The 23860-nt window shown below is 51.6% G+C and overlaps 2 protein-coding genes across 3 annotated transcripts in view; one reads left to right on the top strand and one right to left on the bottom strand.

The window, feature by feature from the left end:
• Positions 1-8091, top strand: part of Slc6a7 (solute carrier family 6 member 7) — an 18069-nt gene extending 9978 nt beyond the window's left edge. Inside the window, exons 7-14 of the mRNA XM_055622833.1 lie at positions 691-794; positions 906-1030; positions 2207-2319; positions 2392-2523; positions 2956-3055; positions 3218-3318; positions 3847-4014; positions 6583-8091. Coding sequence (XP_055478808.1) covers positions 691-794; positions 906-1030; positions 2207-2319; positions 2392-2523; positions 2956-3055; positions 3218-3318; positions 3847-4014; positions 6583-6795 — 1056 coding nt within the window. The 3' untranslated portion in view covers positions 6796-8091. The remainder of the gene's footprint in view (positions 1-690; positions 795-905; positions 1031-2206; positions 2320-2391; positions 2524-2955; positions 3056-3217; positions 3319-3846; positions 4015-6582) is intronic.
• Positions 8092-15030: 6939 nt separating this feature from the next.
• Camk2a (calcium/calmodulin dependent protein kinase II alpha) overlaps positions 15031-23860 on the bottom strand; it is a 61816-nt gene continuing 52986 nt past the window's right edge. For both annotated transcript variants that reach the window (XM_055622951.1, XM_055622952.1), the window contains 3 exons: positions 22329-22423; positions 18320-18548; positions 15031-18117 (listed from right to left, as the gene is read on the bottom strand). In XM_055622951.1, the coding sequence (XP_055478926.1) occupies positions 18114-18117; positions 18320-18548; positions 22329-22423 (328 nt within the window). In that variant the 3' untranslated portion in view covers positions 15031-18113. The remainder of the gene's footprint in view (positions 18118-18319; positions 18549-22328; positions 22424-23860) is intronic.

Genomic DNA, 23860 nt, shown 5'->3' with positions numbered 1-23860 from the left:
AAGGAAGGAAGGAAGGAAGGAAGGAAGGAAGGAAGGAAGGAAGGAAGAACGGAAGCTCACAAGAATTAGTGATGAGTGGAAGGTCTAATGGCTGGGGTTCCACTCAGATCCGTCTGGCTCCAAAGCCCTAGAGGACATTAGCACCAGTGATTCACAACATGGCCCTGGCAGCTGACACTATTGACCTTACACTCCTCTACTGTTGTAGTGATTTAACCCTCACTGTGCCTTTCCGTGAGGTAGGAACTATTCTAGGTCCTTCACCACCAATGAAGGACTTGGAGTGCAGGGAGGTGACAGGTCTAGACCAGGATGTAGTTAGAAACTGGTGAAGGTGAGTGCCAGTTCAGGTCCCTCGGACTCCAGACAGGGAGTAAAGTGGTTACATAGGCCTGTGCTCAACTCCAATCTGCTGGCAACTCTGCATTAGCCACACCTTCCTTCAGGACTGGACCAGGCTTAGAGACCATCTTCTAGACCCCGGGTGGTAAACTGAGTCCCAGAAAGGGGAAGGACTTGCCCACATCCTGCAGTGTAAGTGCTGGTGCTGGGTCCCCTCCTGGGCCTCATTTGTAACCCTGGCTGTTCCCCATTCCTGGTTGAACCTACCTCTCACCCTCACCCCTCCACCCCTTCCTCCTCCTCTCCTGGGCCCTCCCTGCCTTCCCTGCTCCTCTTTCCTTGGCACAGGTGTGGATTGAAGCTGCTCTTCAGATCTTTTACTCCCTGGGAGTGGGGTTTGGGGGTCTCCTCACCTTTGCCTCCTACAACACATTCCACCAGAACATCTACAGGTAAGTGCTCGGACTCCCCGGTGTCAGACTCAGGACTGTTGCCCATGAGGTGCTCTTGGGTTGAGGTTGTGGCCAGCTCACCCTGACTTGGGTTTGGATTCTTCCTGACAGAGACACCTTCATTGTCACTCTGGGCAATGCCATCACCAGCATCCTGGCTGGCTTCGCCATCTTCTCGGTGCTGGGCTACATGTCTCAGGAGCTGGGTGTGCCCGTGGACCAAGTGGCCAAAGCAGGTAGGTGGGGCATTGTTTTTAACAAAATCTCAATTGTTTGATTTTACCAATAAAGACCCAGGAGCCAGATGTTCGGGTGAAAGCCTGCTAGCTCCAAGAGGCAGAGAAAGCACCCAGCTGACCTTCCTCCCCAGCCAACGATGTCCCAAAAGGAGCATGACCCTTTCCCACGCCATCTCAAAAAACAAAACAAACAAACAAAAAACCCTCAAACTGAATATCCCTCCCTTCTGCTTCCTGTGAGTCTCTCTATCCATCCTGACTTCCTTTTACCCTCTTCTAGTGATTTTCCTATGTTCACTCCGTCAACTGGTAGCTTGCTCTTGGCCTAGGATTGACTTTATTTAATCGTGTTTACGATATTCAAGCAGAAAGCTCTTGGAATAAAGGTGTGTGCTAAGGCTGAGCCACACCACAACTAGAAACAGTTTTGTTTTGTTGTTAACCCCCTCCTCCCCGTAAACCATCCAATCTCAGGTTTACAATGTGATCAAATATTCTGCAACAGTGGATGCAGCATTCAAGGGTTTGGTTGGATGAGAGGTGGTTGGGCTTCAGGGTATCACCACAGACTGGCAGCATAGTGGATAGCTATGGTTTTGGGGGCAGTGTTTTTGTTTTGCTTTGGGGCATCTGTTTTTGTTTTCTGTGGGGACATCTGTGTAAATGCATGGGTGTGCAAATGAGTGTGCAACAACAATTTGTTCTGGACACAAAAAGAGTTTCTGTATGAGGCTGTCTTGTCTTTCAGGTCTTGTTTGTCCAAACAAGTCACTTCCTGAGATGTATGCATGAAAGTGAACCTAGGGAGCCAGTGATCTGTGAATCAGGGTGTTTTGTGTCAGTGGGTGAGTGTAAGTATGTGTACTGGTAGAGTTCTCTGTACAAACGAGTGTGAGGGGACCTGTGTTCTGACTACGTGTTACATTTGGTTCCTGCCTGTTTGAGCGTGACTGCTTATTCATAGTCAATAGTCCCGTGCCCTGAGCACCTGCAGTGTGCCAGCCCAAGTCCTTGGCACTAAGAAAGTGGTGAATGTGCTCAGTTGGTGTTAGTCTCAGGACCTGGGTGTGGTAAGTGTGCTCCCACATCGACATAAACCACCCTATGTATTTAAATACGTATTGGGGCATACTATGTGCTCCAGGCTGCTGACTCCGCATGCCCTGGGCCCAGGCCCTGGCCTGGCCTTTGTTGTCTACCCACAGGCCATGACAATGCTTCCCCTGTCACCTTTCTGGTCCTTCCTCTTCTTCTTCATGCTTCTGACTCTTGGCCTGGATAGCCAGGTAAGCCTTGGCTGTGGGAGTGGGTCCTGCTATGTGTGAGCGTAGAATTCTGACCTTACTACCCCCCTGCAGTTTGCCTTTCTAGAGACCATCGTGACTGCAGTGACAGATGAGTTCCCATACTACCTGCGGCCCAAGAAGGCGGTGTTCTCAGGCCTCATCTGTGTAGCCATGTACCTGATGGGGCTGATCCTCACCACAGACGTGAGTGACCTGCAGGGAGCACTGAGCTGGGGGAGCTGGGCAGGGTGGCATTTGCAGCAGTAGTTTTGGCCAGCTGAGCAGTCACTGAACTGTTTCCGGTCCTACCAGGGCCTGCAGGCACCTTGGTCTATGGTTGAGTTCTGGCTCTGGAGTCACTTTGAAAGACCTGGGGGGTTCAAGCCTCACTCCTCCACTTGCTGAGTGATTCCAGACAAGTGACTTTCTCTCGGCACCCATTTTTCCTCAGCCATAAATGGTTCCTGTTTGGGGATCGGGCTTTTGGGAGGCAGGAAAGGGCATTGTCTCTTCAGGGCTGGGCGGGCAGATTATGTCATGGCTTTTACCCTCTTAGTACCCTAGCTACTTCCCATTCACCTCCTGCCAGAGAAGGAGGCTGAGGCTGGAGGCCCAGCACTGTGCTCTGTGTTCTAGGGGGGTATGTACTGGCTGGTCCTTCTGGATGACTACAGTGCCAGCTTCGGACTCATGGTGGTGGTGATCACCACGTGCCTCGCTGTCACCCGGGTGTACGGTGAGAAGGGCTGTGGGGGGAGACGGGCTGACACTCCATGGAGCGAGAGAGCAGGGTGTGGACCCTGTGCTAGCAGTCAGGCAGGGACGCAGGCCTGGGGGAGGGGTCACAGGCACTGGTGGGACCTCTCATGGGAACACTCTTTTCTCCACCCCTGTGCAGGCATCCAGAGGTTCTGCCGAGACATCCACATGATGCTGGGCTTCAAGCCAGGCATCTACTTCAGGGCCTGCTGGCTCTTTCTGTCCCCGGCCACACTGCTGGTAACCGGGGTGGGAGGGAAGGTGGCTGGCTGGGGCCCCAGGATCAAGTGTAGATTCTCTGTGCATTTAGTCTAGCTGGGTTGAGCCTTTGCTAAGACTGTGGAGTGGGCATCCGGACCTAGCCCACACATCCCCCTTTCAAGCCCTGGTTTTCTGAATTGTGCTAGACCTAGACTTACAGTCGGTCAGCAAATGGGTGGGGCTTTCCTAGTTCTTAGGACCTCAGGAGGGGACCTAAGTACAGTGTTTTGCTTGTGATAGGGTAGGAGCAACTGGGAGGGAGGTTGTCTCGGGATTTAGGCTATGTCCAAGCTGGGCTGTCACAGACCTTCATGTTGAGTAAGCTTGGAGCTAGCCAGTTGCCCAGGTCTAATAAAGGTCCCAGAGATGTACCATCTTTGATTCTGGTAAGGACCATGGGTAGGTCCCAGGTAGGCTCTCGAAAGCCTTAGGATGGTCCTGGCCCAAGCCATGCCATACTCTGGGCTCCACTCGAGGATCAGTGACGCCGGAGTCTCCACTCTGCAGGCCTTGCTGGTATACAGCATCGTCAAGTACCAGCCCTCGGAGTACGGCAGCTATCGCTTCCCCGCCTGGGCTGAGCTGCTGGGCATCCTCATGGGCCTGCTCTCCTGCCTTATGATCCCAGCTGGCATGCTGGCAGCTGTGCTTCGAGAGGAGGGCTCACTCTGGGAGGTGAGTTTGCCTTCCCTGCCCACCTGTAGCCTCTCAGCCCTGTGGCCCAACTCTGGTCCCAGCTCTGAGTGTTAAAAAAACAGAAACAAAAACAATAAAGGGCTAGAGAGATAGCTCAGAGGTTAAGAGCACTGGATGCTCTTCCAGAGGTCCTGAGTTCAATTCCCAGCAAACACATGGTGGCTTACAAACACCAAAATGAGATCTGGTGCCCTCTTCTGGCCTGCAGGCACATATGCAATCAGAACACTACACATAATAAATAAATCTTTTTAAAAAAACAACAATAAAAAACCAAACAACAACAAAAACACACCACCTGCAGGATCCTTGTAGCCTGCAAGAGGCTGGATTCACTCTGGGGCTGGAATCATGCTCTGAACCTCACAACACATGGAGCATGGAGCCTTGGTGTTGGAATTGGAGAGAATAACTAATCCAAAGACCACTGATGATAGTGTAGGGGTCAGGACTTGAACTTGAAGACCAGAGCCATTGGATAACATTGAGGGTTATCCATAAGGCAGGCTATTCCTCTTGTCCTGTGCTCGGGATCACTGCTGGGTCCATAGTTACTAGGATGTCAGTTCTGTGTTTTGCTTGTGATAGGGTAGGAACAACTGGGAGAGAGACTGTCTCAGGATTTAGGCTATGTCCAAGCTGGGCTGTCACAAACCTTCATATTGAGAATGATTGTGTTAAAGAGAGCCAGGCTGTGGTGGCACATGCCTTTAATCCCAGCACTCAGGAGGCAGACACAGGTGGATCTCTGTGTGCTCGAGGCCAGCCTGATCTACAGAGGGAGTTCCAGGACAGCTGGGGCTGTCTTGAAACAAACAAACACGAGCAATTGGTACAGGAGCCAGCAGGCCTTGAAAGAGGTAGGTAGCAGCACACCGAGGGCCAGCCAATGTGTTGTGTGATCACAAAGAGATCCTGGCCTCTCTCTGAGCCCAGAGAACCTTTGCACATAGAGTTTTCACTTTGGCCATTATGAGTCCTGGGTCCTCCCCAGAGGCCATCATCGTAAATGAGTGGAGCTCAAGAGAGCCTGATGGGGGCAGACAGAGCCTAGGGACCCTCCCTGTGACATACCCTTATCAGAAGGTGCCAGAGCCAGCTGGTCCCAGCTCATGAGAGCTGACTGTTGAGCATTTAGGAATGCGGTGAGCCCGTTGTTAAACTAGCTCTAGTTTGAAATCAGCAATGGCAGGAAATGAGCTATAAAAGCAGTTCCGTGCCCCTTCCGCAGGCCTGTGCCCCAGCACACTGCTGCCACCTGCCTGCCCCACACAGCCATTCTCTCTGTCTGAAATGCCCACCCGCTGCTCTCTGTCCCCAGCCATGTGACAGCCTGGAGTAAGCCATTGCTCTGCTTCCAACCACTGTTCGGGTTGGAGCTAAGCTCTACCCTTTTCTGAACCTTGGAGTTCCCCCTAGTCTCCAGAGAAATGCCAGTTGCCCCCTTGCTCAAAGAGCCAGGTGTGTGCAGAGGACAGTGGAACACAGCAGCCAGGAGGCAGGGAAGTCAGCACTTGAATATATTGGATTTCTGGCTAGGCCCAGAAGCAAGCAGCCTCTCAAGAGGCTTCTTTCCACCCACTGGGTCAGAGCCCCAACAGCACCAATGACCCTACTCGAGTTGTCTCTGTAGCCTTGGTTCCTCCATAAGGACAGAGATGCCTGCCTATAGGCTGCTGTGAGGAGAGAAGGAACCAGTCAGACGTGTGTGTGTGCATGCATGTGTGCCATGACCAAAAAAAAGCAAGTTGGGAGGGAAAGGGTTTATTTGGTTTGTGTCAAGTTGACAAAAAAACAGTCAGTACAGGAAGGTAGACAGGGCAGGTCACAGAGAGTATGCCAAACCTCCATTCCAAGGAAGAGGAGAAACCATCGGCAATTTTGTGAGGAGCTGGCTCCAACAGTTGAATAAATGCCACCACCACACTCTGGGTGCCAAAATGCTGTTGGTGCTAGACCAACAGAGACATCACCCTCTGCGCCCTTGGAGCCTGTACCCAGTGGATTTCATCAGTTGTCAGTGGCTTCTGACAGGGTACAGGATTCTTCCTCCAGCAGGACGGGCAGAGGGCCCTGGGAATGTGGCTAAGGATGGTCTCTGGAATCGTGGGCTTAGTCAGCTCCCTCCTTCCTAGGCAGTGGGCTCGAATAAGTGTCCAGGAGGCCACCTCAGCCCTGCCTCTGTCCTGGCTGCCAGTTTTTTTTTTTTTTTTTCCTAAAACCCCCAGCAAGTCAGGATTCAACTCTCAGCAGAAGGAAGCTGGAGTGGTCTTCTGAGCCTACCTTTAAATGCTTGTCAGGGTGTGTGTGTGTGTGTGTGTGTGTGTGTGTGTGTGCATGTTGTCTCACAACATTAGCAGCCATGTCATTCCCAGTGCCAACTAGTTATATCCTCTTTACAACACCCCAGTGTGGCATTTACACATGGTCCCTTGAGGACACCGGTCCAGGGGTGGCAGAGCAGATTCTCACTGGGCACAGGTAGGTCTTTGCTGGGTGCCTGGCCATGGAAAACACTCACCATCCGTTGTCATTGCTCCACCACAGCGACTTCAGCAGGCCAGCCGTCCTGCTATAGACTGGGGCCCGTCACTGGAAGAAAACCGGACGGGCATGTATGTGGCCACGCTGGCTGGAAGCCAGTCACCAAAGCCGCTGATGGTACACATGCGCAAATATGGGGGCATCACCAGCTTCGAGAATACGGCCATTGAGGTGGACCGTGAGATCGCAGAGGAGGAGGAAGAGTCCATGATGTGAGACTGGAGACCACCAAACAGGAGGGCTGGCTGGCGCCTCACAGTCCCTTCCTTGGGGCCTGCAGGGGACAGCTATGCCCACTAGGATTCTGAGAGGCAATGGGACTTTGCCACAGCAATGCCAGTCCCCACCATAAGTCCCTCTTTGTGGCCTCTGCGTCTCCAGGAACCTCTGTCTAGGTGGACATACACACACGAGGTAGCTCATTCAAAGCTGAAATGACCCACCTCAGCCCTCACTTTGCTGAGGGGTGTGTTGAAACCAGGGAGGGAAGAGCTGGCCCAAGGTCACATGCCCAAGAGGACTTGTTCCCAAGCCTCCATCCAGCCAACTCCCTTTCTCCTGGGGGCGGCAGGCACCATATTTGTTTTCTTTGTTCAGACATTTTGGCAAGATACATTTCCATACAAGGCAACTTTAAACCTGGGGTTTAGGCTTGTGAGAAGCCTAGAGGGTTCTGAGGCCATGGATGTAGAGAGCCAGTGAATGAATTGGGCAGAAGAATCTTTGTGGGTTCCTGTGTTAAGGCCAATTTCCCCCCAGAAAAGGTGGGAGCTAGGGGGGCTGAGGGAATATAAAGGATTACAGAACCAACAGGAGGGAGGGTTTATGTGTGGGCCAGAGCTGCCCCTGAGCAGGAGGAGGCCCAACCTGCCAGAGTACAGACCAAGAGTGGCTGGAGATGGTGAATCTCACAGGTTTTGAGAGGGATTGAAGAACAGCAGGGAGGGGGAGCCAGAAAGGCAGGGTGGGAGGGGGTTTGCATGGCACAACATATCACTTTAGGTCTGTTCAGGGTGGATTAGGGACAGGTGTGGAGGTGGGAGGCTCGTGGAGTACAGATGAGAGGTACTAGAGGCTGGGATTAGGGGCTATTGTGGGAGCAGACAGACAGAGCCCACCCTTCACCACGTGGACATTGTGTCCTGGGCTGACAGGAGGCCTGAGGAGCACCCACCATGAGGGTAGAAATGAGACCTCTAGCCAGGACCCTTCTTCTCCCTTGTCCCCGTGGCTTCCAATGTCAAAGGCTACCAAGACTCAGAGATGCTTCACACAGGACATATGTCCTGCTGCTGCCAGACACCTGACATGAGGGCAGGGAGAGAGGGTAGCTTCTGCCCTGGGTCCTTGAGAGATGGTGTCCAGGTGTGGCCACGAGGTGCCTGCCCATTGCACTTGCCAGCAGAGCAGGGCACTCTCTTGCAGCATAGTGCCCTCTGGACTCAACTCTCTCCTGGTATCTCCCCGGCCTATTTGTGTTCTGCTGGATGGGTGGTCAATAAACACCAAATGAGGTCATCCTTCTTACCTGACTCTTTGCTACGGAGGGCACAGTGGGCAGCGCAGAGTACTTGCCAGCTCCCACTGGACAGAGAAGGGGCTCAAGGCTGGCCAAGTGCTTCTCCACATCCTGGCTTGGGGCACTTGTTTTGTAATGTCTCCTTGAAGAAAACTGTCAGTCTCCCATTATACATAAAGACATACAGAGGCCCAGAGGGGAGAGACTTCCCCAAAGTGGGGAGGGTAGCAGGTCGTGGGGAGGGTATCGGGTCGTGACAGCAATCTCCTCCGCCCCCAAAATACCTCTGCAAGTGAGGCTGGAGCCGATAGTTTTCTAAGCATACTCTCCTGGTGTTCCCACCCCTTTCCGGCAGGACCTCAACACATGAAAGAGTCCCAAGCCTTTCTAATGCAGACCCAGGTATCTGCAAGGCTTTGATGGGGAAGAAAGGAAGGTGGCTGCTATTGGGTATTAATACATTTTCCCTTACAAAGGACCAGGCCCGCCCACCCCTTTGTTGGTCCTCCAGGTGGGAAAAGGGTAAATGCAGGACCCTTTGCCCAAGGCAGTCTCCTCTTCCCACACCAGGTACAGCCTCCACTTTCTGGCAGGGCTGCTGGTCTGCAGCTTTCTTACACCCATATGGGGAGTTGACTCATTCTGCTCACTTGGGGCCATGGCTTTGAGGGCCTTGCCCTGGGGACCTAGTCATGGCTGCAGGAGGTGACAAAAGAGTAAGACTGGAGGATGTTGAAGGTGAGACCTCATTTCTTGCAAATTGCAGTGTGAGATGGAAGAGTCTGAAGATTATGGGTCACCCAGTTTCGGGGGGGGGGCCCTACCTCAGCTCTGAATCTTTTCCTTGCACCCCTGAGTCCTCCACCTTCCCAGTCACCCCTTCCAGCCCTGAAATCGCAAGTTTTGTGTTTCCTCTCCTCAGTCTGCAGCCTGGAATGCCTTTTTCATTCCCATGCTCTCTGACTGGCCTTTCTGTTGGGTCACAGTCTCCCTTTGCTTGCACCATCTCCCAACTGCCCAGTGCAAGCACTTTATTGATTTCAAATCTCTCTGAGTCACAACAGACTTGGGTAGACACCAGCCAGGTGGGGAAGCTAACTGGGAGCCAGAGATCTCATCTGGAGGGCTCCAGGAAAGCATAAGAGGTGAAACAAAGGAAACCCAGCCCTATCTACAATAGGAACTCAGTATGAACCCTAGAAAGTACTGACAAGGTGATACCCCAACCAGATAGGGAGGTAAGGTGAGCAATAATGTTGGTAGAGGTAGGAGAATAGTGGGCAAGCAATCCTTAGTGGGTGTTGGCAGGACAAGAAGGAGGCTGGGGTGTGGAAAGTGAAAAGCTAAGCATGTCTATCACGTGGTGATGCTGCGCCTCAGAAGGTAGCCTGGTTGCTGCTTGTGTCAGCTTCCTAAGAGTAGCTGGTACTATGGATCTGGGGTGCAGGTTGTCAGCCCTGCAGACTCAGGGCTGAGCAGCTCAGAGGACAATACTTGCCAAAGTCTCTCAACACCATGCTGGAGCAAGGCCAGGCCTAGTCTTTCCATTCCCACTGGGTCCTCTGCTCCTAGCCTCAGCTGATCTCTGCACTCCTGTACCTCTGAACTTGGCAAGTTAATGGAGCACACAAAGAGCCAGCATGTCTGTCTGGCAGAGATGTGGTAGAGGATGCCCCAGGACCCTGCACTTCTGACCCAGAATCTGATAGAGCAAGTGTCTTCTAGGTACTGGGAAAGGCTGAGGTGAAGCCCCCGGCTTCCTACAGTTACTTCTAGTTTATGAACTCTGGATAGCAACCTGGATGGGGAAGGGCAAAAGTCTCTTCCTCAGTCCACTTAAAGACAGCCATATTCCTACCACTAGCAGAAAGGAGGGGTGGGAGGCATACTGGTTACATTAGCAGGTCCTCAGTAGGCCCTTCCCCCTCCTGCTGCCCGCTACCAGCCCAGCAACTTCATCTCTGTCTGCGCCCACTCAGACCCAGGCTAGCCTCTGCTTAGACTGGCCTTCTGCCCTGATCCTGCTCCATCCAAATCCTAGTCAACCCCCTACATGAGCTTTCCTCAACTCCCAGCCACATGTGACTCCTGAGTCTGACTCAGCCCCACATCTGGTGGGTCCAGACAGCCAAGCCTTTATGTCCAGGGCATTCATGTCCTTCTGAGACAGCATATTCTATTTCTATGCCACTGAGATTCTAGTCTCGTACTCCTTGGACCTCAGAGCACTTTAGGATGTGGCGGGGTGCTCTGCAGAGGACTCCCACTGCTCAGCCACAGGCTTGGCCTGTTCTCAGCTCTGTCCGCCTGAGCCATGTGATCAAAGGAAATTGCTATGCCTCTCCAAGTGTCAGGCTCTTTCCCTTAATGGGGTAGCCACAATTCTTCAGCAGTAACCTCAGTGGAACTGGTGGGTAGGGGGGAGGGTTGGCAGGGGTGCTGTGAGGCTCCAGCACAGGCCAGGGCATACATCTGTTGATTGAACGCCCTGCCATATTCCTCCAGGACCAACCCTGGACATCCCTGCTCTTTCACAGTTATGTACAGTAGAGTGACGAACTAAACACAGTTCTCTGGTGGCTCTGGGGACAGCTTTGAAGAGCTGAGAGAGCTTCAGGACCCTGGGAATACTGTGGACTCTTGGGTTGTTCATCTTTTGGGATTGTGGTATGCTGTCCTCAACACTCATTTTTTTGCTGGTGGCTCATGGAAAGTTTGGTTTTTTTAGATTCAGGCCACTCCTTCCAGAGCCTGAGTTCTCAATGACACTGGTCCTGCCCTGGAAAGACGTCCAGGGATGTCTGCCCACAGCATGTCCTTGGCCTGCATCCCCTTGCTCTGTCTCCGCCTGACTTCCTATAAGCCTGGACTTCTCTCCAAGGGACTGGGCAGCAGTCCACCCCTCTGTCCTGGTCCGCAGGGAAGTCCCTCCCAGCACCCCTTATCCAGGCTTGTTTTTTGTTGGGCGGAAAGAAAACCGTTTTCCCATTAATGGCCGCAGCATCTGTGGGCTGCACTCCCTAGAGAATTGCCTTTAAGTAGGAGCCAAGGCAGAGAAAGCTTCGAGGTCAGAGTCAAATCCTGCTCCCACAGAACTAAGAATCTACCACTTTATGTTTCCAAACACAAATCCCCTCCAACGTAAGATGGAGAGAGTTACTTTCCTTTTGCAAGAGATTAAATGAGATACTGTTGGATCCCTAGACCACACTTTGAAGAAAAAAAAATCATCAAAGTGCCTACCACAAAATGGAATATGTAGAGACCTGTCAGATAAGATTATGCCTGCAAGAAACAGTCTCCAGTTAGCCCAGGGAGGAGGAGGTCAGGGACTCAAGTTTGGAGCCTGAGACAAATGAAATCAGCACCCCCCTCCCCGGACTTCTCAGCACTGTGACAACACTCCTCAGAGGCCAGGCCTCATAGAAATCATGGACTCTCTACCAAGGGATGGGATGCCTGATGGGAAAGACATTAAGGGAAGCCAGCTGCTCCCATCCACTCCTGTAGGCCTTCTGTTAAATGCCATCACTGTGGACCGGGGCAGGGAAGACCTCTGGACTTCCTTCTCCAATGATGGGCTTTGCTCTGTGGGAAGGAGATGTCATTCCTTCCCAGACCAGGCTGGATGAACTAGACAGAGCAACCCTGCCAAGCCAGCATTTGAACAGACTGTAGTCCTCTAGGTACCTTAACACGACCTTGAATGCACACCTGTATCCAAACACCCAGGAAGTTAGAGGCAGGAAGATCAGAAGTTCACAGTCATTGGGTACAAAACAAAAGTTAGAGGCTAGCCTGGGCTACATGAGGTCCTCTCTCCAAAAACCAAAACCAAAACCAAATAATAATCTGAGCCCAAGCCTTGCCTTGACCTTTATTCTGCTGACTACAGTCAGGGTCCCAAAGAGCTTTGGAACTCATGAGGTGGGGAAAGACCCTATCATCAAAACCTTTTTTCTGAGATGGGGTTGAGAGAAGATGAAGTGGAAAGCCTTGTGCCTTGGGACATCCGGCTCAACTTTGGAGACTGGGAGGGCGAATCAGTGCAGACAGATACCCTGACCCATAGCCACCTGGCCCCCTGGTCACCTTAATAAATCTTACCCCCCCCCATGGTGGGACCTGGTACATATTTGTGTCTAGTGGATTCTTTGGGTACATCTGCAGCAGCCAACCCCAGCACCACATTTTAGAACCACAGGTTCAAAGTCATTCTTATAATGAGGAAACCATGGTCCAGAGAGGGGCTATGACTTGCTAGGAGAGGACAATTTTTTTTATCTTTTTTCTCCTAGTGATGGGATAGTCCCCCTCCAGCTCCCTTCACCTGGGCTTGACTTCTCTGAGGGATGTGGTCTCTGGGACTTTGGTAGTCCAGGTGGGGGAACAGAGGAAGGACAAAGAGAGGGGCCATTTGCATGGGATTGGTACCTGTTCCATCCCTGGGACTGTAAACATTCCCAGGCCCTATTAGGGGATGTTTTCTGAAGGCTTTACAACACAGGCCCAGGGAGGCCATTTCCATGCTGGAGACCCACCCACATCCTGGAACAGCACAACCATATTGTGGTAGGTTCAGGGCTCCCTCAGTCCTCTCCTACTTCTGGTCCCTATAGCCTCCTCCTAAGCCTGCTTCCCGAGCTCACATGCTTCTGGGTTGTCGTTTCTGCCTTGTTTCTAGACTTTCCTCACACCTGGTACGTGTCTCCACACAGCTTCCCAAGTCCCAAGTCACACACATCCTCTTTTCTCCAGTCCTAGGTCCAGCCTCTACCCAGCCTGTCCCAGGTCCTTGTCTCTTATGGTCCGACATAGCGTCAGGGATTCCCAGAAGACAGGAAACAGTTCTAGTTCATATTCAAGTCTTCTTGAGACTCAAACCTGGCTCCAACACAACCCAGAAAAGTCAGCATTTGCTGTGGCTCAGATTCCAAGTCACCTCCCCCAACCCTAGCCTCATTGGGCAGCTTCTCTTACCCTTTAGCCACACAGTTTCCTTATTCATGTGTGGCCTATCAACAGGGCTGTGCTGAGGACTGACAGCATTCAAGTAGGGGAGGTGGGATGTGAGTGGACTTGGTCAGCACCCACTAAGTGATGGCTGTTGCGGATGCAGGTTCGTGGAACGATACATCTGTGTCTCTTTCATCCCAGCAATGTGCTCGCCAGTGTTGACTTCATGCAAGAGTGGCAATGCTCGCCACGTGTATCCTGCATGGGGACTTGCTGCCCTGCTTGCCTGTGAGGAGCACATGGTGGGGGGTAGGCAGAGGGCATTGTGTGGGCCTAGGACCTAACCATGTGTGTGGAAACTGCAGGAGTAAACAATAAAGATGAAGAGGAAAAGAGACCAAGAGTCAACAGGTGAGGAGTGTCTAAGACCCTCACCCTATTTTCTGATGCCAGAGTCGGGAAAGCACAGAACAGAGAAATGAGGGTCCCTAGAGGACCAAAAGTCATAAGGTTGGGTGAGTCTTGGCTCAGGGCTCCAAAGCAGCTCTCTTAGTCTTTCTGTCTTCCTTGCTCCCACAAAACTGTTATGACTAGGACAAGTGGTGTGAAAACATGCTGTGAACTGTGGCATATCATGCCCATGTGAGATAAAACCACAGTTCTAATCTGAGGTAGTAGGTACACTCAGAGAATTCAAAGGGCTTTCTTGAGATCAACTGGACCTGCCCAGACTATGCCGGGACACACATGCCAGTAACCCACACATGTTCTGCCACCTGCTGGTGAGAGTCTGCAATGGCAGCCTAAGCAAGCTCTCCAGCCCCTCTGCACCGCCCAGGTGCCTGGGGCCCTGAATGCAGAACTAAGATCATATTTGTGCTGTATGCTCTCACGCTTTTCTGAGCCTTGGCCTGCACTCTCATTGTGAAGTTTCTTAACTGCGTGAAAGCAGAACATTTCTCTTAGACACTCCATTTGGCTACCTCACATACCATTGGCAAGGACAGACGTGGAAAGCAGTTGATACAGGGACCTTGGGGTACCAGCACAAGGGCCACAGTTTCAGATGAACTGTGGACAATGGACAATCCCCTGGACCTTGTGAAATCCTGGCCTTTTGGGATGGAGAGGTCATGGCTTAGGATGGCTGACTTACCTCGTTTACCTGAGACTGTCCTAGTGTGCTTGCTTGTTTTGTTTTTGTTTGGTTTTTTTTTTTTTTGAGACAGGGTTTCTCCATGTAGACCTGGCTGTTCTGGAGTTTACTCTGTGGACCAGGCTGGCCACAAACTCAGAGATCCCTCTGCCTCTGTCTCCTGAGCCCTGAGATTAAAGGTGAACGCCACCACCCCCCAGTTGACCGTCCTAGATTTAGCACAAGAATCTCACAGCAACATCTGGGACAGTCTCAGGCAAACCAGATGAGTTTGCTGGTCTCTACGGTGGGCAGAGGGGGGCCAACACTCCTGCACTGTATACCGCCCCCCTGGGTTGAAGGCAAGTGGAGTGGGCACAGGGCTCTCTCCCTGGTGTCCCACTGTCCAGGCCCAGTGTTCCCCCAGGCACTAGATTCACACACATTTGTCATCTGGAGGCTTTCCTCCCCTTAGCTCAGCATCACATGGCTCTGCGGGAACTCTAAGGCTTCAGGCTTGTCCGTGAGGCCATGCTGCAGGAAGAGAATGGGTAAGGAGGACCTATTTTGGAGAACCCTTCTCACTATCCAAGGGAAACTGAGGCCCTAACAGTAGTTGACCTTGACCCCAAGGCCCCTCAGAGTGACTTGAGTTCCTGGCTGTTTGTGGCAATCCATCCCTATCCCCCAATTCTTCTTAAGGGTATCCTAAATGCCTGAAAGGAAGCTGACGCCATCCTTGGCTCTAAGCGTGTAAGCATGTGATCGGAAAGTCTCATAATGATTGGCTCAGCCTTGAGCATGTGAACAAAATTATTCCAATCCATAGGAAGACCCGGAATTTAATTTTGCAACAGGGATATTTTGAACAAAAACAAGCAAACAAACAAGCAAACAGCTCCTAGAGTTCTTTGCCTTGACTAACTCAAGGAGACAAGGAGTCACTTGTAAATTTGTAGCTATTTATTGCACTGAAAACACCAAGAATAAAACAGACACCTCTTTTCCCTCCCCCCACCCCTTCCCCAGTAGCAGAAAGTTTGAGCAGTGGTCATTCAAGTTCACAGCCACATATTAAAAAAAAGAAAAAGAGAGAGAAGAGAGAAGAGAGAACTAAAACAAAACCCTAAACAAATAGTAACAAAGAAACCAGCACTGGGAACCTGGCAAACACATTCCCCCAAGGGTTTCCCTTTGAAGGGGGCAGGGAAGCCATGGGGCAGGATTTGAGCCTGGAGACGCTTTTCCTATAAATGTGACTTGGCTTTTTCTTTCTTTCTTTTTAATCTAGAGGGTATTTGGGAGGAGCACGGAGCTTGTCTGGTGAGGGTGGGCTCTGGGCAGTTTTTTTTTCCTGCCAGTTCCCCTGCCTGCCACCTCGGGGCCATTGTAGTGCCCCGAGGTCTATACTAGTTGGCTGCCCACCCACAGGAGCGGCCTCTGCAGAGCGGGCCGTCTCAGACTGGGGTATGTAGGGCCCTGCCTCCACTTCTCCCACATGTGACCAGGCACACAGTGGGCAGGGGCATGTGAGCCAACGAAAGGCAAGGCATAGGCATCTTCTGGTTGGGGAAACTAAGGCCCCACCAGGGAAATGGACTCACCCAAGGTCACATAGCAGATCTGGTCAGAGCCTGGAATCAAAGCCTACCAAAGCCCCCAAATACTTCTTTCCCCTGCAGTCCATTGCTGGTCAGCAACAGACAGGCACCAAAGAGGAAAGTGAGGGGCAGGCAGGGAAAAGGATGGGGACTAGCCTGGCCTGCTGCAGGAAAAGGCCAGCCAGTGACAAACTCAGCAAGTTCTCCTAGGAGGACTGGGCTTCCTGTCATCATCTTGTAGGGATGTTGATGGAGAAACTGGGGCTTGAAGAAAGGATGAGATCTTGCTTGGCATCTGCATCATTCCCTGGTAAAGGCCACACCCTCCTTTACCTTTGGCTAGGGATGGCTGGGGACAAAGGGTTTGCTGAGCCTTAATGAAGAAGCCTGGTTCTAGGGCAGGGCAAGGGCCAATCCTTGGGCCTGGGCAGCAGTGTCTCTGCCAAGGTCAGAGCACTGCAGTGGAGTGGCTTATACAACAGAGCCACTCTTCTGCCCTGTACTTGTCCCTGGGCAGGATTTGAGAGAAAAGCCCAGTATATAGCTCATTATGTGGGGGAAAGGAGAAATACCAGAGCTTTCTGGTTCTGGATTAAAAACCCCTTCCAGTTCTGTTCCAATCAACCCTCAGAAAAGCTGAGAGGATAAAAGCTGTCTCCAAACCCCTGAACACATGGCTCTTCCTCCCCTAGAATCCTCCAGAGGGGACAGTGTCTCATGCTGGCAAAACACAGCCACACAGAGACCAAAAGCACAGAGAGGCAGCAACGTTAATTCCAAATTGGACACTGAGAATACAACCTCGAATGTTAATATTATTATTATTATTATTATTTTTCTCCAAAACATATCGTTTGATTTTTGCTGAGTGTTTTTCTTCTTTTTTGTTTTTTTCAACATACTTACTGCATATAAAGTCATGCAAAGAAAACAGTGCAGACAGGAGATCCCAAGGGAGAAGACACAGCATTTTGTATCAGAGCCAATTCCAGGAAGAGGGAGAGAGAGGAAGAGAAAAAGAAAGGCCTAGGAGAGGAGAGGGGAGGGGGGGTGGGAGAGTAGGCAGACAGGCAAGCTCAATAGAGCGCACGCCAGCCCAAGTCCAGCATGAAGTAGGAAAATAAGTTTCTGGTGCCCTGTTTTGGCCAAGTTAAGAGAGTGAATGAGGACATGTACTCAGAAGGTAGTGGGGCTGGGGTGGAGAGTATGATAGTGAGGACTCCAGATGCAAAATCTGGATGTCCTCATCCTGATGGCCTCCCCAACCCTGACTCACTGTGTCTTAGTCATGCTGGCCCTGGAAGAAATCTTGTCAGCTGACCTTGGGGACCAGAATGGGAGGAAGCAGTGCTCCCTAGGGGAGTGAGTCCTCAGAAAGGACCCCTCCAAAAAAAAAAAAATCTGGAACAAAGTAAAAACTTCCCCTCATCTCCCCTCCCCCCCTCTCAACCCAATCCAACTCTTTTTTTTTTTTTTAACAATAACTTGAGAGGTCTAGTTATTACATAAATATCCGTTAACAAAAAATCCATTTACGAAATACACAGAAGTTTGGCTGTAAAAAGGCATGCGTCCAAGTAGAAGTGATACCTAAATGTTGCTTGCTTTGCCCCTGAAACACCATCAGATCTCAGACAGATGAGGCTGGAATTCTGCAAGGACGTTGGAGGGCAGAGTGGGCAGGTCGGCACTGGAGGCGAACTTCACAGAAGGACTGAGGTGGTAGGTGGGACACCTGGACTATACAGCCCACACGCATGGGGGACCATGGCAGGTGGTGTGGGCCAACATGAGGCCAGCACAGGAAGGGGACAGATGAGAGCAGCAGTTCCTCGAATCAGCATCTCTCTCACTCTCTCCCAGAAGGAGTTGGCTTGGATATTAAGGGGGCTCATCTGTGCTTCTTTGGGGACCCCAAAAGAGGAGGGATTGAAGAGAGGGACCCTTGTCACACCTGACCTTCTCTTCCTCACTTCCTGGTGTGTGCACAGCTGGGGCCTCCTCACCCATAGCCAGGGCTAGGCCAGGCCAACAAAAGTGGGCGGGAGATGGGGGTTCCTGGGGCTGGCACTCTGGGTACCCAAGCCTGAAGAAGGTCCCCACTGGCAGGAAGAGAGTGAAAGTGAGAGGTGAAGCTGGGAAGAGCTGGCCGCTTGCTTTGATGTCGAGATGGCTTTTTGTGACGCAAGTATAGAGGTGACGACGATAGGGTGACGTGACAGGGAGAATTCCAGCAAGATCCAAGAGAGAACCAGCAGCCACATTCCACGGACAAAGAGTGGATCTCTGCGATGCAGCAACGCAGGGACCCGGACCTGGTCCTTCAACTGGAAGACACAGTAAACCCATCATCTTAGACAGTCAATGCTGCCTCCTAGGGTTTCCAGCCAGCTCTCCCCCAGGGTCTGCAAACCCTGACTCTCCTCGCTGGGGTCTTCTAACCTTCCCTTCATCCCCTGGGCATGCTCCACCTCCACCAGGCCAACACCCTTAATTCCCCCTAAAGGCGCAAGAAGAAAGGCTTCTTACTGGGGCAGGACGGAGGGTGCCCCAGATCTGTGGAAGTGGACGATCTGCCATTTGCCATCCCTGCGGTGCCAGACACGGGTCTCCTCTGACTGCGCCGTGCGGGGCACGCCGCCGGCATCCAGGTACTGCGTGATGCGGATGTAGGCGATGCAGGCAGACTCGTCGCCCATCAGGTGGATGTGAGGGTTCAGGATGGTGGTGTGCACGGGCTTGCTGTTCCGGGACCACACTGGAGGCAGGGATGGGAGGGACTGAGGAGATGCAATTCAGGGGGACCTCCTGCCTCATTCCAATCTCTTAGCTTCCAGCTTCCCTTTCAGGGGAGACACCTCGGCCTGACTCATTTGCAGCAGGGGAATCTCTGGGACAGGGATAAGCTACCTGAGAGTCAAGGCAGAACTGCTATTCTGTTACCTATGTAACAGAATAGCACATCCCAGATTCAGAACTATGGACTACAGAAATGACAAATTGCTCAAATATGGGGTCAGTGGAACGTTAGAATCAGTGTCTTGTGTATACAAAAATGTGATTCCAGACAATTTGCTGATCCAGGTAAGGTTGATTTTTCTTAAACACAAATTTCTGCTGGGACCAGGCTACGACTGAAATGGTAGAGGCTGAGCTGGGTATAAGTTATTAGATGGTGGTGCAAGCCTTTAATCCCAGTGCTTATGAGGAAGAGGCAGGTGGGTCTCTGTGAGTTCGAGACCAGCCTGGTTTACAGAGCAAGTTCCAGGACAGCTAGGGCTACACAGAGAAATCTTGCCTAGAAAAACAAATCAATAGCAGCCAAAGATGTTAAATGGCAACGGAGCTTCTACCTCTGGGGCAGGATGAGAGTAGGGAGTGATGGAAAAATAGAATGCTTGTCCATTTACAGGGTAGCCTGCCCAGAGTCCCTTTGGGTTACCACATTTCATACCTTATTGCTCAAGAGGATCTGGAAATCTCTTTGGATTTTCAAATGGATTTTTAACTGCTGTATTATTCAAATGTAACACAGCATGTAAACCACATGAAATGTCTATAATCTAGACATGCCCTGCCTTGTGTCTATCAACTCTATTGAGGATCTATCGCATTATAAAAATTTGGGGGGGTTGCACTTGCCATCACGAAGTGAGGTCGTAGAGCTTTCTAGGGCTAGAGAGACATGGGAAAACCCTGTTGTCATGACGACTAATCAAAGTGCCCGGAACTGGTTCCCACCTCCATTGTCAACAATCACCGTAGCGTTCTAGGATCTCTCAAGGTGTTCATCAAGATGCAAAACAAAAGCACAGAAAGACAGTGACCCAGGGGCAGACAGAGGTCATCAGGTTCTCACTCTCACAAGAACCCTTGTGTCTTCTAGTATAGCCTGAATATTGACCCCCCCCCCCAACGTGTTAGACAGATAGCCTCAACTGTGCAGTCTCCAACAGGACCCAAGACAGCCCAGGCTGAGACCTTGTAACACTAGCCTCTCTTCCCCATCCCCACCCTCTGATCCTATCATCCAGCGACATTTGTAAACTACATATCTCCTGGAAAAGGTAAACTGCCTTTTTCCCCCTCCTAGAATGAAGAAAGCGTCTAATGGCGCCCACCCTCTAGTATTGTAACCATTGTGTGTCCAGGCCTTCCACAAGCAGTCAGGATGAGGGCTCAGATAAACAGAGTAACAGGCTCAGAATTCTGAGCTCTCAGACACAGAGAATGCAGACCTTTAGCGTGACCTTAGAGGGCTAAAGGTCACCAAGCTTGCCTTATCCGAAGTGCATGAGACTTCTCTAAATGTCCCTAAATATGATGCACGAGGCTGGAAGGAATGTGCCCATTAATAGGTATGGAAATGGAATCCAAAGCCACCATATGGCTTGGTTCAAGCTGTCAATTTTGGGGGGGGGGGGGGGGAATGTAGAAGTCAAGCTCATCGTGTGTGGATTAGGACAATCTGGGTCCCAGTCCATTCCAGAAGGGAGAAACAGTTCAGCAGTGGTAGTGGTGGGGGACAGGCTTTGCCATTGTTGGTCACGGCTGGAATCCCAGGGACTCTGAAAGAACGTGTCCTTTGGCCAGATTAGTGGCTTCCAGGATACCCTTCTCATGGACAAGGTGGGAGACAGGGCCAGGTGCTGGGCAGGGAAGAGCAGGCAGTGGGAGGTAGCTCTGCAGGAGTGACAGGCGATACTGGGTCACACTACTGGGAACGCTGCTCAGGCTCTGTGGGCACTAGGGAACAGCAGCGGGGAAACAGCACCCCCAGAGGACAGAGGTATAATGGCAGCCATGGTGCTCCCACTTGTGGGGAACTGCTCCCAGGCTGAAGGGACTGAAGGTCCAGAGTCCTCTCAACACAATTCAGTCTCCATTACTCAGCATAGAGGATCGGGCCTGATTCTTTAAGAAAATGTAGCGTAAATGCTTCAATTTCTTAAATGTCTTTTTTTTCTTTTTTAAAGAGGGAATGCTTGGAATCTTTGTACTCCATAAAATACGGAGGGGTGAGGGCCTGGAGTGGGGTGGGGGTGGGAAGCTGCTGACAGAAAGGGCCCTCTCAGCAAAGGAAGGACACCCGACTGAGACAGAGCTAGGGCTGCAACTTGCTTTGTGGATTCTCTCAGACAAGACAGTTCCTCTCTCTGGACCACAGTGGAAACGTCTTCTGAGTGACAGGATGGGGCACACCTGGATTCCTTGCAGCGCCACCTGTGTGATTTGATTTTTAAACCATGTGTGGGCACCACCTGGGCCTATTCCATGGAACGATTCTCCTGGTTAGCTTTGCAGTGTGTTTGTTTTTTAAGAAGATTTTATTTTTGTGTGTGTGTATGTGTGTGCTTGTGCGTGTGTGTCGGGGGGGAGTATATACACATCAGTGCAATGGATCTTCTGGAGCTGGAATTACAGGCAGTTAGTTGTGATGTGACATGGGCGGTGGGAACTGAACCGTGTCCTCTGAAAAAGCAGTATATACTCTTAATCTCTGAGCTATCTTTCTGGCCCTAATGGGATTACTTTAGAGAAAACTTCTAAGCTCAATGTTTATCCTGTGCTGGTTGGCAGCACAGGATAAACATGGAACAGTAAGCCCAGTGAGGAGAAAACAGGTTGTTAATGCCTGTGAGGCATCTGAGCCCTTGCCACCCAATAAAAACAAGGGGAATTGGGAAGTGTCAGAGCAGTGTGAACTGAGAGAGGTGTGAACTGAGCACTTAGTGAGAATTAACCAGGAAGGGCTTCCTTGCCGCTTGAACCAATGCTATGTGTTGCCTAAAAATACCAGAAATCGTGTGTGTGATATGTACCTGTCATTTAGGGAGAGACTGGATATACCACGTCTGAGGTCCTTCCTCCATATCCTAACCTTGGCTTGGTCCCTGTCTGACCCCTGGCCTGGATAAGACACAGACAAGCAGAAAGCTCATTGGCTCAGGCCCAGCCTCAGCACCCGGCCCACCCTAGTTGCGAAGCTACTGAGATCTCTCCTGCGGAGGAGAGGCCCAGGAAGGACAGACATGCAGGACAGAAACCTAGACAAACAGGTAGGGCACAGCAGTGTGAGACCCTTGGCCCTCCCTACCTATAAGTTCATATGCAGCTTAACCCGGGAGCCATCATGTCACCAACTGGGTATCTGGGATGGCCCCCTGCATCCAGAGGACTGTAGCTTGCAGTGTGAGTTAGTGAAGGCTCCCTGTCTATAAATGGGAGCAAAGACCCTTCACATACCTCTCCCAGGATAAAGGGCAGGGAAGGGCTAGGGAGGCTTATCCTATGGCCTTGGTCTCTGGGAACCCGCCCCCCCCCCTCCGCCTCACCCCATCCTCAGCCACAGGCAGTCCAGGCTGGCAGTCAATGGAGAGGAAAACGGAGTAGGTACCAACCCCTGTCCACATGGGCTCTTCCTCTTCACTGGCTCCTGAGCCGCCCCCGAGGCCCTGCCTGTCACCCTGCTGTGCCATCCAGCAGGACACGGAAGGAGAGCAGACAACAGGCACCCCAGAGAGAAGGGATTGCTCACGGTTTTCAAAATAGAATCGATGAAAGTCCAGGCCCTCGACCAGGTTTCCCAGGGCCTCGGGTTCGAAGGCTGTCATTCCAGGGTCACACATCTTCCTGGGGGGGAGGGAGCCAGAGGAAAGAGGGGCCTGAGGAGGTGGCTCCTCCCTGCCCCCTCGCAGAGGGAGCCAGTGAGTGGCAATGGCCACACCTTCCTTGGGCGGATCAACAGAGGAGGAGTTTGCACCCTGTCAAGTGTGGAGCAGGACTGGTGGGAGACCACATTCGGAAGCCCCTGTTCAGGCCCTGGTTCTGTCCCCCACAGATGATAAGGTCCCCAGCACGTGTTTACTTCTGGAGCGGGAGTACCGGGAGCAGGTGAAGCAGCACCCCGGAAGGGCTGCTCTTATTCTCCGCGCTGTACCGCATCTCCAGCAGTGACCCGAGGACGCCTTTCCTAATGTGTCCCTTGCAGGGTGGGAGTGAGGCCTACTTTGCATAAAGTGACCTCAGCTCTGCAAGCAAGGGTGCATATGGAGGATGGTGTGTTTTTACAAATATGTGGCAGGGGAGGCCCTCAGCTCAAGGAAGCTGAATGTTTTCAGCTGACTCTCCTTCTGGGTGTCAGTCGCAGGAAGTGCCTATTAGGCTAGGAAAAGGACACAAATGCTCTCCCCATTTACCTACTTGGAGGCTCTTTTTTTGTGGTAAAACATAAAGCCTTGTGACCATAGCAAAGAAGCCGGGAACAGGAAATGTCCCCACATGTTAAGTTTCCATGTCACGCTAGAACTGGAAATCCCAGAAGAGGTCATCAGGCCCAGCCTTGCCTGAGATGGACAAAGCCTTTGAGATGGACAAGTGCACCTCTACCGCAGAACTTCCTTAAGGCTTTGTCTGCAGTCGCTGCACCCTTGGAGGACTTGAAGGCTGCCTTCTCTAAGTTTATCATACATGTCTGTATGTATCATAAATACATGTAGGAGCATGCCTGGATAGATTCCAGGTCATCATAGGCCTCAAGGCCATGGTAAGTTTCACAGCCTAGAGCAGGCTGCAAATGTCATGGTAGCCTGTCACCTTACAGAGGGGGAAAGTTTCCCCGTGACAGCCAGAAAGGCCATGAACTAATGAATTTTCAAGAAAGTGGCTTCAGAGATGAAGCTGACAGGGGAGGGCCTCAGCAAAAGGCCCTCTGCTCCCTGGCTGTGGCTTTTCAGTCACGACCCGATGCATCCTGACTTAACTCCTCTAGAGCTACCCGAGAGACTGGTGAAGAGCCTGCTCCACTGCTGTTGATGCAACACCCTGTTCCACTCGGAGGCGCACACCTGTGCGTACTCCTCGTTCCATAACTGTGTACGCATTACAGGTGCGTGAACAAGCATATGCATAGCATGTGGGGATCCTGAGCTTGCACATGCGTCTCTCCAGGACCTTATTCCTCTGAGAAAGCCAGTGGCTTTCCAGGGACTGAATTCAGTCCTCGTGATTAGAACGCACATGGCAGTTTCAGGTGGCCGGGCATCAAACCAGCCAGGCCATTCCCACCTC

This window comes from Psammomys obesus, unplaced genomic scaffold (assembly GCF_907164565.1).
Source record: "Psammomys obesus unplaced genomic scaffold, mPsaObe1.curated_primary_1811, whole genome shotgun sequence".
Taxonomy (NCBI): domain Eukaryota; kingdom Metazoa; phylum Chordata; class Mammalia; order Rodentia; family Muridae; genus Psammomys; species Psammomys obesus.
This window is presented reverse-complemented; position numbering and strand designations above follow the sequence as displayed.